This window comes from Saccopteryx leptura, chromosome 1 (genome assembly GCF_036850995.1).
Source record: "Saccopteryx leptura isolate mSacLep1 chromosome 1, mSacLep1_pri_phased_curated, whole genome shotgun sequence".
NCBI lineage: Eukaryota > Metazoa > Chordata > Mammalia > Chiroptera > Emballonuridae > Saccopteryx > Saccopteryx leptura.
In genome coordinates, this window is record NC_089503.1 from 36147997 (window position 1) to 36162946 (window position 14950).

At 37.9% G+C, this 14950-nt stretch overlaps 1 protein-coding gene across 2 annotated transcripts in view; it reads right to left on the reverse strand.

Moving 5' to 3' along the window:
• The window catches only part of LUZP2 (leucine zipper protein 2), a 470561-nt gene extending 456659 nt beyond the window's left edge, over nt 1-13902 (reverse strand). Inside the window, exon 1 of one of the 2 annotated variants that reach the window (XM_066364200.1) lies at nt 13471-13902. In XM_066364200.1, coding sequence (XP_066220297.1) covers nt 13471-13532 — 62 coding nt within the window. In that variant the 5' untranslated portion in view covers nt 13533-13902. The remainder of the gene's footprint in view (nt 1-13470) is intronic. The other variant, XM_066364208.1, reaches the window with a different exon arrangement.
• Between the last annotated feature and the right edge of the window lie 1048 nt (nt 13903-14950).

Sequence of the window (14950 nt, forward strand, 5' to 3'; positions counted from 1 at the left end):
AAAAAACATATCAAATGCTGCATATGCACCAGTTCCTTTCATCCTGTCAGGCTGGTAGCCATACTTCATCTTCTAAAATTAAAAACAAGGACCAGCACAATCTAATACCAGGTAGGGTTGCTCTGAGCCACCAGACTCTACCCGTTTCTTAAGACACAGGAGTTAGCCAGGAGCATGTCACAAATTGCATTTTTATGTTTCCCCAAAATGTATATATTGAAACCCCAGCTCTCACTGGTATAAAATTAGGAGGTGGGGCATTTGAGGGTGAAGAGATTAGTACCCTTATAAAGAGAGATCTCAGAGTGTGCCTCTCTCTCTGCATTCCATCACACAGTGATGCAATGAGAAGACAGCCATCTGCATCCCAGGAAGAGTGCTCTCACTAGACATGGGATTTGCCAGAACCTCAGTCTGGAACTTCCAGGCCTCGGGAAGTTGAGAAACTAATGTTTGTTTGTTGCTGAAGGCACTAAATCTAAGTCTCAACGTAACTTTGATACTGTGAAAGTAGAACTCAGAGCCATAGGTCCAGACCACCAAGTTGTCAATCTCTTTATTGATAAAATGGGATTATTCCTAGTTGCTACACAAGGAGATGTAAAATGTATGGGCATGTATGAAAATTCAAATGTAACCTATAAATTTCAGATATTATGTCCCCATCACATGATGCTTAATCCCCCACCAGCCTTTGAGTCTGTCCTTGTTAATCTCTTTAATATGTTGTCAATTGAGTATAAAAGTATATAGGAAAAATGGGTATATTATTAAATTTTCAAGTCTAATTCCTCTTAAGGAGGACATTGAACATGTAAGAATTACTGTAATGATGAGTAGAACCAAACTAACAGCAGTTTGTTACCAAAAAAACCCACCTTCAAGGAATAGTTCTCAGAAAACTATAAAATATACATGTGTAATATATATGATTTATTAAAATAGTATATATTATACCATGTATACTATGTAGTATATATTATATACACACATGCATATATACACAAACACACATACATATATTTATGTTATTCTATATGTTAATTACTGTGACATGAAATCAAGCCGTTTTATTAGATACTAATTTTGAGACGAATGTGAGTTAAATCTTGAACAGAGCTATGACTATACTGTACTTTGTACTTCACAGTGCCATCTTCTGACTATCATTGGAAGTGCAGCTTCAGTAAAAGCAAACTCCCTAAGGAAAACCTCTGGCTGCCATTATTATTATTATTATTATTATTATTATTATTATTTAGTCAGTTTTCAAAATGGATTAAGTTCAAATGATTTGTGCCTGTTGCTTTTCATATATGCAAAACAAAAGGTGACATATTTATGACATGGGGATGTTGGGAGGGTTTCTGTACAAACCGGGCATAAAGTTAATGTGTGCCAGACCCCATGGGTCATGCAACCGTGTGCGTGTATGACACAGTCCCTTTTACACTATTCTGCGCGTGATTGTCAACAGCTCCTTTGTCTTTGAGTTACTCCCCAAATACCTGATGCCACAAGTTTTGTTCTTAGCTTCTATTGTCTGAGGTTCCTCACCTGGAAGCTATGCCTATTAAAATGGGTTCAGACTTCACTACCTTTTAGTAATCTCATGACCATAGATATATTAACTTCTCTAATCCCTAACATTCTAATCTACAAAGTATCGATACCTTCATGAATATGGAAAAACATAAAATAAAGCAACCCTAGAGAACTGTGTAGTACATTTCTTACACGTGGAAAAAAAAAACTTTGAACTACTGTTGTACATTTAAAAAACTAAATTATGAGCCCAAGCAGTTGTGATAGCTGCGAGGGACCACCCAGGTAGCAGGTGCTGAGGTGCGATAGTGTGCAGATCAGTCTGGCTCCCACCACAGTTCCCATAAGGATGCCATCTGCAGGTGGGCAGTAGTAGAACACTGCAGTTTACTGGTGTGGTTTTGGGGAAAAGCATCCATAAGTACAGATAATAGTATACAAGTATATTATTTGTTTTCACAATCAAAACCAAGATAAACATTATTTTATTTAGAACTTTAATGAGAACTTTTCATCTTTGGTTGTGAACTTGAAGTATATCTGATAGGAAGTTATATTTTTCTTTTCTTCTCTCACTAAATGAAGCAGAACTCATGAGTAAGGGTGACACTTGGGCTGACATTGGCTTATTAAAGTGTTTTATGTCACAGACTAGGAGGAACAGCAGCATTGTGGTGAAGAGAATGGCCTCCCTTGTATATTTGACATTTGAATTTAAAATCTACTACCTACCAGTTCATGACCTTGGGCAAATAATCTGACCGTCTGCGTCTTAATTTCTACATATATAAAATGGAGGCAACAATGGTATAACCACCTCAGAAGTTCATTGTGAGGATTAACTTGGTTTAAGATATAAAATGTTAGCTATTATTTATTATTGTATCCTTTTTTTGATGCCTTTCTTTGTTATTCCATGAGAACTAACTGTTATAGAGAAAGAAAAAGAAATAAAGCAATATTCCAGCCATAGCTGCACATTGTGTTTAAGACAGAAAATTAATTGAAAAAAAAAAAACTTTTCACATCATACAAACCCACTGCTGAAAGTGGGAAAGATTGGAGGGCAAGAGATCAAAACTTTTATTTTAACAAGGCTAACTATTGCTTCTACTTGGTCTTAAAACTCAGATTTCCTGCCTTAAGTAGAAAACAACACACATTTATATACTGTATGTATATCTATATATATATCTATATCTGTATCTATCTATATAGATATAGATATCCATCCTCATGTTTAGGTCTTGGTTTTCATCACCTCTTTGTCATATAACTTATGATGAACATGAGGTGGGAGGTGGAGTTAAGTTTCACTCTTCTCCATGTATCCCTAGATTTCACTTGCTGTCAAGTGTTTTCTAAATAGAGTATGCCCTTGATATATCGAACTAATATAGTTTGACATCATTAACTTTATATGAACATTCTTTTAGCCCTTTAGCGAAAGATATATGTTCATGTAATGACTGATAAATGCAGCCTGATACATGATACTCACTTTTTAAATTTCTTTATTTATATATATATATATATATATATATATATATATGTAAAAATAATTGTGATTTTTTTGCCAAAACATCACCATTGTTCCAAGCTCCTGACGTCGGCTGCAGTTTCCAAACTGAGAAAATGCCAAAGATATCGAGGTGACCTAGACTCTCTAGTTCTTTAATATTGAAATTGTGGTATCCAAGCTTTCCTGTACAGCAGAAGCATCCAGTTCCACCTTAAATAAAAATTATTTGCCTCCTTCCTCAAAGGACCTAATTTAATATATTTAGGATGGGATCAGGAAGTTGCTTTTGTTAACAAGCATTTTGGGGGATTCTCATTTAGCTATACTGAGGAGTATACTTTGAGAAACATTGATCTAAGGAGATATATGTTTTCTACACAGAAATATTGAAATTAGCTGGTAACTTTTGTTTTCATAATAAATGTTTCAGTTTGGCTGGTTGCAAAAAACAATGAATTCCTTTGGTTAATTTATTTTAAGAATACATTAATGTAGCCATGAAAACATAAGGTTATTTGCCAACATGGTTTAGTCTCAGCATTCTTATTTGTATTAAACATTACATTTTTCCTCAGTGTGTTTTTCTACAGAGATTAGTTTCTATAGACAGTGCTATAGCTGCTTTCAGGAAGCAATTCTCAGGAATGAGCTAGCATCTGACCACTTTCCAGCTGAGAGAATATTGGCTAATCATTTAAAGTGTCCAAAACTCAGTCTCCTAGTGATAAAACATATATAAGTACTATGCATTGCCATGAAGCGAGGGTTAAGTGACAGAGAGTAAGCATCTAACATACTTCCACGGCAAGACTTAGTGCTAAAAAATATTGGCTGAGCCCATAACTTACATGTTGTATAAAATGAAATATATATATATATATATTACACAAAAATATATAATATATATAAATATATTACACACAAAAAAAGAATTCAATATCTTTCAATATTTTTCTCTAATCAGAGTATTCCAAAAAGAACAGATTGCCCCCATATTTTATGTGAACTTCTTATCTGTGGAACGAGCTCACATTTCACTTCATGGCATCTGAAGGAAAAAGCTACATGCTCTTAACAATACTATATGCTTCCTCAACCATCTCTGCTTCTTGCCAACACGTCACTTCAGTTTCTTGCCTCCTTTATCCTTTAGAGGGTTTTATCCTTCCCCTTTCCTGTCCAATACTAAAGCCTTAGTTTAAAATTTTTTTTTTTAATAAACAGGAAGGCTAGTATTGGGGAACTTCCCTTTCACTCCTACATCTCTGTCCAATCACACAGCATTCAAAGAGCCCTGTGTGCTAGGTCTCACTTCCTTCTGCCATTCTAGCCCCTTCTTGCCCATTCCATGGAGATCATGACCAACCTCACTCCATTATAAGACCACTTAATTATACAAGTCCAGAACCTTCAACTTGTCAAAAAGGTTTTGGGGTTTATGATGTCTGACTGAGTTTAAAGGTATCTTTTTGAACCTTTCATCTTTAGGTAAATTTAAACAATCAAGGCATTCATGTGATATTAATTAAGGTAATATAATAACTATTTATTTTATTTTATTTTATTTATATTTTTCTGAAGTGAGAAGTGGGAGAGAGGCAGGCAGACAGACTCTCGCATGCACCCGACCGGGATCCACCCAGCATGCCCACTAGGGGGCAATGTTCTTTCTATCTGGGGCATAGCTCCACTGCAACTGGAGCCATTCCAGCACCTGAGGCAGAGGCCATGGAGCCGTCCTCAGTGCCCTGGGCCAATTTTGCTCCAATGGAGCCTTGGCTGCAGGAGGGGAAGAGAGATAGAGAGAAAGGAGAGGGGGAAGGGTGGAGAAGCAGATGGGCACTTCTCCTTTATGTCCTGGCCAGGAATCAAATCTGGAACCACCACACGCTGGGCCAACGCTCTACCCCTGAGCCAACCGGCCAGGGTCTTAATAATTATTTTTAATATTTCACCAGATCAATCAACATAATTCATCCTTTTTACATTCAAAATGGAAACTAAGTCAGGTCAGACATATTTTTCTAGAGGATGTTATAGGTGTTTAATCAGTTCTCATAACTGGGATTGATTAGGGTGATTCAGAAATGGCTTTCACATTGGCCTGAAATTATCTGTATGAGCTTGGAGGAAAAAAAAAAAACAACCCTGTTGTATTTCTCTGTGCTAGACACTATTCTTTATGTACGGTACCTTATTTAATCCTCTTGAAAAATATCTATGAGAAAGACACTGTTACCACTTCTTTATTGATGAGAAAAATGTGGCCAAAAATCTTAATTGACATTTCCAGGTCATGTAGCTAGTAATACTGATTCAGAGTCTGCTTGATTCCATTGTCTTTGGATTTGACTCATGTAACAAGGAAAACGTTTCCTGTAACCCCTATCCCATTAATCAGCTCCTCACTTAGTAAGTGCTTCTAGATGATCAGAGTTCTGTTTTGAATCAGTCTGAAGGGTAATAAATTAGAAATCCTCATAACCCTCTTGGGGATTGACAAGAGAAAGCCACAGAAAGTCACATCTTCTGTAGGGATGTGAAATGGAGGCTGGCCCAGAATCTGCATTAGCTTTTGCCAATACCATAGCTCAGCTGCAAGGACTACTCTGAAAGACAGCAAGTCCTTCTTTGGTTTTTGTTCCATTTTTTTTAAGGACCTTTCACTGGGCTCATTCTCTTCCCACCTTGCTTCCAGAAGAATCTTACTAGAAAATAAAACTATGATTTTATTATTTGGGCTATACCAGTCAAGAACTTTAAAATTCTTTTTTTTTTTTTTTTGTGGCAGAGGCAGACAGAGTCAGAGAGAGGGACAGATAGGGACAGACAGATAGGAATGGAGAGAGATGAGAAGCATCAATTCTTTGTTGCGGTTCCTTAGTTGTTTATTGATTGTTTTCTCATATGTGCCTTGACCAGGGGGTTACAGCAGACCAATTAACTCCTTGCTTGAGCCAGCAACCTTGGGCTCAAGCTGGTCAGCCTTGCTCAAACCAGATGAGCCCGTGCTCAAGCTGGTGACCTTGAGGTCTCAAACCCTGTCCTCCAATCCCAGTTCGACGCTCTATCCACTGTGCCACCATATGGTCAGGTCATTTATTTTGATTTTTAATAATATCACTAAATTAGGTGTTGATTGCTTAAGGTATCCAGTACAAAAGCAACACACTAAATTGTAATCTTTATGTAAATAATAACTAATATGTTCTTAGGATATCCCAAAAGACAACAAGTATAGTTATATGCATGCACTAAGATACAACTTTAACATATTTTTTAACTCTAAATGTTGAATATCATTCCTTTCCAATTTATAGAAGAGAAATTTAAGTCTCAGAGTAATTGAGAAACCTATTTAAAGGCAAAGAGCTTGTGATATGTACATATAAAGTTAAATCTATGATCACTTAACCCTAAAAAATATTATATACCTATAAATTACTCATGGGTCATAATGAAAATATAAGGACATATCCACCAATGAAAAGTAATGTCACCATACATTAATGATGGAAGTGAACATATTTAGTATCTCATCTTTATAAGATAGTTAAGTGTGTTTCCCATTGAACAATGCCACACATAGCATAGACATAATAGGTAAGAAATATATAAACAAATGTTTAGCTAGGAAATATATTTATAGGAAATAGCTTCAATAATAATACCCCCAAAATTCAAAAACACTGGTACGTAAAGATACATGCAGCCCCATGTTCATTGCAGCATTGTTCACAGTGGCCAAGACATGGAAACAACCAAAAAGCCCTTCAATAGATGACTGGATAAAGAAGATGTGGCATGTATACACTATGGAATACTACTCAGCCATAAGAAATGATGACATCGGATCATTTACAACAACATGGATGGATCTTGATAATATTATATGGCAGGGGTCCCCAAACTACGGCCCGCGGGCCGCATGCGGCCCCCTGAGGCCATTTATCCGGCCCCCGCCACACTTCTGGAAGGAGCACCTCTTTCATTGGTGGTCAGTGAGAGGAGCATAGTTCCCATTGAAATACTGGTCAGTTTGTTGATTTAAATTTACTTGGTCTTTATTTTAAATATTGTATTTATTTCAGTTTTATCTTTTTACTTTAAAATAAGATATTTGCAGTGTGCATAGGGATTTGTTCATAATTTTTTTTATAGTCTGGCCCTCCAACGGTCTGAGGGACAGTGAACTGGCCCCCTGTGAAAAAAGTTTGGGGACCCCTGTTATATGGAGTGAAATAAGTAAATCAGAAAAAAACTAAGAACTGCATGATTCCATACATAAGTGGGACATAAAAGTGAGACTAAGAGACATGGACAAGAGTGTGGTGGTTACTGAGGGGGGCGGGGGACGCAAGAGAGGAGGAAAAGGGGGGAGGGGAGGGGCACAAAGAAAACCAGATAGAAGGTGACAGAAGACAATTTGCCTTTGGGTGATGGGTATGCAACATAATTAAATGTCAAAATAACCTGGAGATGTTTTTTCTAAACATATGTACCCTGATTTATTAATGTCACCCCATTAAAATTAGAAAAAAAAAAGATCCCAAGGTCACCAAAAATGTCATCTAACAATACATCTGAGAGATCAAAAGAAACCATTATAAGTGTATCTCTTTAGAGCTAAACTGTGTACAAAGATGGGAACTATTAATGACTCTGCTATGGATTTTGAAAATGACCTAGTATAGGCAAATAAATGGTTTTCAAGAACTATAATTACCTTTGACAATAACCTGTTGTTCTATATTATATCATCAGAGAATTAGTTTTAAAATTATTTTAGGCCCTGGCCGGTTGGCTCAGCGGTAGAGCGTCGACCTGGCGTGCAGGGGACCCTGGTTTGATTCCTGGCCAGGGCACATAGGAGAAGCGCCCATTTGCTTCTCCACCACCCCCCCTCCTTCCTCTCTGTCTCTCTCTTCCCCTCCGGCAGCCAAGGCTCCATTGGAGCAAAGATGGCCCGGACGCTGGGGATGGCTCCTTGGCCTCTGCCCCAGGCACTAGAGTGGCTCTGGTCGCGGCAGAGCGACGCCCCGGAGGGGCAGAGCATCGCCCCTGGTGGGCGTGCCGGGTGGATCCCGGTCGGGCGCATGAGGGAGTCTGTCTGACTGTCTCTCCCCATTTCCAGCTTCAGAAAAATACAAAAAAAAAAAAAAAGTGGCAATACCAACAAAAAAGAACAAAAAAAAAAATTATTTTATACTCCACAACAATTAGAATAGTTCTGAATATATTGTATGTACCAACTATATAAATGTGGCTTGACTGAAGATGAGATAAATCATGGAGAGCATTTACAGGATAGAACAGAAAGTGGATTGGGTCAAGTTCTGAGTTCTTGTTTCAGCTGCCTTCTGTGGACCTCAGAGCAGTTTTTCATGGTATTCATCAAAGTACACAGCACGATCTAAGCTAAAAGTATCAGCAAAGCACTTTTGAAAGAACCAGCCTGGTTGCCAAGTAATCTTCACTATTTCTCCAGTTTCTTTGCTAATATTTTCTATCTTCTGGGTGATGCCAGTGATTCTTGTTCATTTTGTGTCATCCAGTTGATTTGTATCTAACCTCCCATTTATTCTGATATATCCAGAACAATTAGAGAGATTTCATAAAAATAGTAATACTGCACAGTCTGACTCTTTTGAGCACTTGATATGTTCCAGGTAAACTTTCTTTATACATGAACTGATTAAATCTTCACCACACCCTCACAGGTAGTTTTTATGTAGTCTTATTTTTCACACGAGAGAACCGAATGGAGAAGTAAAGATATTTACCCAATACTTCACAACCAGCAAGTGTTCTACACTATTAAATACAATTATAAAATATTATTTCTCTCATCCTCGGAAAACAGAAGTTACTTATGATACTCCTTAACTGATATCATTCACTCTTTCCACTATTCACACTTACACCTTTGTCAAAAACATTGGTTGTTACTTTGTCTTATACATAATTATTTCTGCACATGATAGATTATGAGGATATGCATTTGTAGCTAATATATTATATTATTGTTTTGATGCCTTATGCAATAACTGACTCATTGCAAACATACTTTAATACATGCTAATAAAAACATAAAAAAGATTTCTAAAGGTTATAAAGACAAATAGAAATTGATTTATTTTTGTTTTCCAGAGAAGAAAACTTTGATTTAAACATTATCTGTGTAATTAGGTTACTTAAATTATTTACCCCTATTTATTAAAGTAATTTTCCTTCAGAAGTCAGTTAAAGACAGGCACACACACACACAAACACTTTCATAACATGAGAAAACATCATTTCATTAGAACCACATACCCCTCAGCAGTTTCAGTAATTTTTGTTTTCTGGTTGGTAGGTCAAGTTCTTTCTTTCAATTACATAGAGAGTGGTCTAGGACCACTGTACAGTCAAACCATAAATATACATAGTTCAGATTTCCCTTTCACTAGTCATAGGAAAATTGAATTGAATAAAATAATCTCCAAATACTGTAAATCATCTAAAAAGCTGCTATTGGAAATAGGCAACTAAGGTCCAAATTTGAATTCTGAGAAGTCAGAACAGTTGATTGCTATCTTCTTAGTTTAGAAGAGACTTTTCTCTAACCCTAGTGCACAGATTGGTAATGACAATCACCATGGAATACGTGTGCAATCAGATTAAAGGTGTGTGTGTGGCCACACTCACTATGTACAGGGCTTGGGAGAATCACTCCACTTTACCACAGATCAGTTTGGGGGAGTTAAAATAAGAATGTTTCCTACATCAGATTTATATGCTTTAAAATAAAAACTTTGGGTGTTTATTATGTCTTTATTGTGATGTCTATCTTTTTTTTTATCCTATACATTAAACTGTTTCTCAGGACAGATGAAAGCACAGAAAAAATGAGAGCCTGGCGCATGTTCAATGTATAGTATCCTCTAAAAATGGATTCCAAAGTAAACATGTGGTGATTGCTGATCAGAGGGCACTGTAGAGACCTGTAAGGTGACTCCTATTGGGAGGACTATACCCTACCATCTGCTTAAATTTTTTCCTCAGTGGATAACCACCAGAAGTCAGTAGACCTTCACTCCTCCCCTGCCATGCTTCTCTCCCCTTTAAGTCATTTAAAACTTAATAAACCAAAGGCTTCAAGAGTAGAATCACAGTGTAAAGCAACAGAGGTTCAGCAGTCTGAAAGCACAAGGCTTCTCCAGCACTCCATGGGTCCTTTTTCACCAAGAACTTCTAAAGATTTTTTTCAACTTGTTATTTCTTTTAGTACCTATGCTACTTCTTTCTGAAGTAAATTGCTGGCTTTCTTGGAATTGCAATTCAACCCTTCTATAGAATGAGGCTATTTAAAATGTATAGTCAGTCTACTCTGAAGCTATTAAACCAACATGTTTGTTTTTTTTGACCACATTAATTTATTTGTACACAGATTAAATGTGTTTCTATTTTAACTACATTATTTATAACATTAAATTAAATTTTCTGAATTTATGGGCACTTTTTAAACAGAAAAGAGGAAGTGTCAGAAAATTAAATTGCTCTTTTTAATTCAATGAGGTTTACCAGTAAAAGAGATAATTCTTCGCTATTGTGGAAGGTGAAAATTTAGCTTTTTTTCAGGGCAAATAAAGTAACTCCAAGTGGGAGGCATTGATATGATTTACTGTGATGAAAATTATGAAATTTTATGGCATCTAAAGTTGCTATAAAAAGGTGTAAATGAGGAGCAAACACAAACAGAAAGATATTCATGTTTAAAAAGCAGAATTGTTTGAGAATTTTTATTTTTGTGGATAGAATACTATAGTAACTGTCTAGTTTCCTCATTTCTTTTACTGAACACATTCTTGTATTTTAAAATAGAAGTGAACTTTAAACCTATTGGAGAGATAATAGCAAGGCATTAAAGAGCTAGGCCCAGAGAAAGAGATGTTGAAACAGATACATTTTTGTATCAAGAGTCTCAGATCTACATTTCTCACACTTTAAAAAAAAATTGACAATTAAAAATGAGTTATAAAGACTGCAGGAAAATCTAGCAAGAGTCACTTTGCTAATGCATTCAACACAGTCTAAATATGTGAAATACCTTTTGCTTCACACACAGGACCACCGACTAAGTAACTAAGTTAACAGAAGTCTTTGGCTAGAAAACCACCTGTCACAGGTGGTCATGGCTGAGCTACACTGCTTTTCTCAGCAGGACAATAAACTCACCTCTACTAATGCAACTGTTCTTGCAAACCTGTACAAGTGAGGTTCTAACTTGCACATTAAACCTTATGTCTACAACAACTCTTAAATATTACAAAGAGAATGGCCTTCTGTTAGAGTACATTAAAACACAATCTCTTCTTGCAAAATGACATACTGGTAGTCTCATGCTCATTTTTTAGTGTGCACACTGTCACAAGGTATTCTGGGTATCCAGTAAAACAAATTGTTACTGAGTAATCACAATAACAGACATGCCACTGATTATGAAAAGTTTCTCTTAGGTCCATCATGATCCTTTTATTGAGTAAGAAAGAAAGAAAATATAAAGACCTGTCACAATTTTTACATACAATCAACACTAAAGAAATTTCATGCCTAGAGCAAACTAGGAATGACTAGTTCTAATATTTCTGGTAATAAATGGGTTGACTCTTTTTAAAAATTACCCTTAAAAACATACAACTTGCATAAAAGGAAGATGATGATTCTCTGTTACTCTTTCTACTATGTAACCAACATTAAAACTTTGGAAGCTAGTGACTTTAGAGCTTTTATGCCACTTAGATTACAGCATCCATATAAAGCAAATGTACTTTTAGAACCACTCTGGTCTCGGTTTTAATTGTTTAAATATTTATTATTTTATATATATATGTTAAGAGGCAAAAAATTTGTGTCAAACTTTGATAATTACCTTTTTTTCTAGAAGACTTCACAATTATTAAACCACAACACAAAAGTTCTAAGTAAACGACAAAGCAATTCACTCAATAGTTGTGATGCACAATTTGCATTGAGCTGCTTACAGTAAACCACAAATATTAAAATGGACTCTGTAACTGGAGTAAATTATTATAATGGGCAGCAAAGTGATTTTAAAATTATTTACATTTTGTGAACTGAAGTGACCAGCAACCCTCAGAGAACATGAAGATTGCAAATCATTTTATTTTCATCTGGGAAAGTCACCTGGGCTTTATTTGCAAGGAAAAATTATGTTCATCAACTATCAGGGCCAAATCTAACAGTCCTCACACCAAAAAGAAAGTTTGGCTACAAGAGCCTTAGAGAGCATATGTAGATTAGGAATGCACTCAAGAATTTTACTGCCTGGATTTTTTCATACATAATGAGTTTTATTCACACATTTAATTTCAGAATTAGATACAACTCCTTTCTCCTTTTAATTTTCCATCAGATCCACATTCTGATAATGTTTCCATTCACATAGATTTGAAAAGATCCTCATCTTGTGTGGGTTATTTTATTTTATAGTAGCCAAGGGAAAGAGGTGGCTGCCAATATGATGTTAAGGGCATGCAGAATAAAGGCTCAGTGCTGGGCAATGAAACAGTCCACCCTTGTGCTGCTCTTGTGGAAGAAGAATGCAAGCCCATCACCAACTTCGGGGCTCGATGAACAGTGAGGAGTCACAAAACTCTTTTCAATCACTGCATTTTAAACGCCACTTAAAATAGCTCCTCTGTGCTGGAGCTTAATGTCCGGTCTATGGTCAGTGATGGAGTACAGTATTTAATTGTTTCTGACTAGGGTCCCTGCATCAGCACTCTGAGAGTGTCTTCTAAGTTTCAATCACCTCGTGTGCTCCTTAATTAGACCTGCTCTTAAGACCGCCAAATGAAAATTCCTACCGCTAAGCCTACGCAAGATGTTAAAACAGGCCATTTTCACAAGTCCAGGAACTTTTGTGTAAGGCTCACCATCTTCCGGGGTTAACCATGTTGCTCTGGTTCCCGGACCTTAAAATAACACACATACATACTTGAGGGACAAGGAAGCTCTGTGACTATTGTGACAGCTCCAATGTAAAGATACTGCCTAGTAACAGTTCCCGCCTGGCCCCTCCGTGTCCTTTACTGTGTGTTGGTTACTGCGTGTTCTCTTTTGCTAATACCAGCGCGGGAGGGACATGTCTTTGGGAAGGAAAGCTCTTGGTCCTCTCGCTGGGAGCAATGCTGAGACTTTCTTAAAGGACTGAGATAACTAGAAAAGGGCTCTGCTCTCCCCAAAGGTTTTCTGAACCCTAAAACTAGAGGGACCCTCGAATTTAAGCGGTAGATGCAAACAGCTTAAGTGTCTGTCCTTGGTCCCCACGGGTGACCTGCAGTAGGACCAACCTGCAAGCAGCGCCCCTGGGTTCAGGTCCCGCACGCTCCTGGACTCACCTGGTGCTGAGGACCAGCGCCGGCAGGAGATGCAGCAAGTAGTGCGCTGGGCTGAATTTCATGCTGTCGCCTGCCGGGGTCCTCCTTCCCTCGCTGCCTTCGCTCTCCCGTCTTCTCCGGGTCCTGCCTCTCCTTGGTGCCCGGCTCTGTCCCTGGCCGGCGATCAGCCCTCTCCAGCAGCAGGCGGAAACGGACAAACGGACAAACGCCTTGCGAAAGCAAGCACTGAGAGCGAGAGTATCTTTGGGAGTGATGTCACCAGTGGCGAGTTGAGCCTTGCCCGGGATTGTTCGCGCGGCGCCACCGCTTCCGAGCCCGGAGGACGCGTTGTCACTCGCGCTGGAGGCGGCGCGGGGAGAGGGAGGAGGTGCGCCGCGATGGCCCCTCGCGCTCCGGTCCACGGGCTGCGCTCGCCGGGTCGGCACACCCGCACGGGGCTGATCATTTATTCAGCTTTCCCGGAGGATGGGGAGGAGCTGGGCGGGGTCGAGGAGAAGTCTAATTTGCCAATAATTGCACCAGCGTGCTCCGCAGGAGGTTAGACGAGTCCCTGGGAAAGACTGTCACACGCTTAGATCGCGGGCAGGTGTCCCTCACCTGATTAAACAGTGTTTGGAAATACCTGGCTCTGGAGAGAGTGTCTAAAATAGAATCCTAACTATAATAGAAATACAGAATGATTCGCCTGATGTGTACGTAAGGACAGCAGGAGTCAGCAGCCTCCAGAAGTGTACACTGAGCCCACAATGCCATGGCAAGCTCCTTAGTCCTCCAACGTGAACCATAGATAAGGGGGTTTCCGGACAGTTGAGAAGGCTGCTTCTGGGTTTGAAGATTTCCGACCCTCCTCTGATTTTAATCAGTCTGCATGTATGGGTTGGAGCTGATGGCCCAATTTCGGGCACCTGAAGAGGTTGTTTTCTTCAGATGAGGAAATATAACTCAGAAATTCACCAAAATGTTACGTCATTAACTCGGAGAAGTGGTATTAGAAAGCAGAAAGTTTTATGTGTCGTTTTGTTTTCTACATTTTCCATTTTTTTAAAGAGTGGGCTTCTTATATTTAACAATCTTTATTGTGATAAAAAGTTAATTAGTAAAATGAAATACAACTTTAATGCAAAATAACATATTGCAAAAGCAATTCTGGTAAACATCGACTGAAATATTCAATTCTAGGATCTTTACAACATGGTATATTTTTGATATTCCAGCAGGATATCCTGGTTAAGTAAATGTTTATAAAGCACATCCTCACACATTATTTCATTTGATCCTCACAAGAGACATTTTATATATATAATTTCCTAATATAGAGATAAAGAAACTGAAAATCATCTATCTGAGCTGGATTTTTTTTTTAAACAAAGAGATGGGTTTTTCTAAATCTGAAGCAAACTCTGCTGTTACCTGGAACATTACACTCAGCATAACTAGGCCAGAGTGATTAACATGGAGCTGATGTTCAATGAACGCTGAA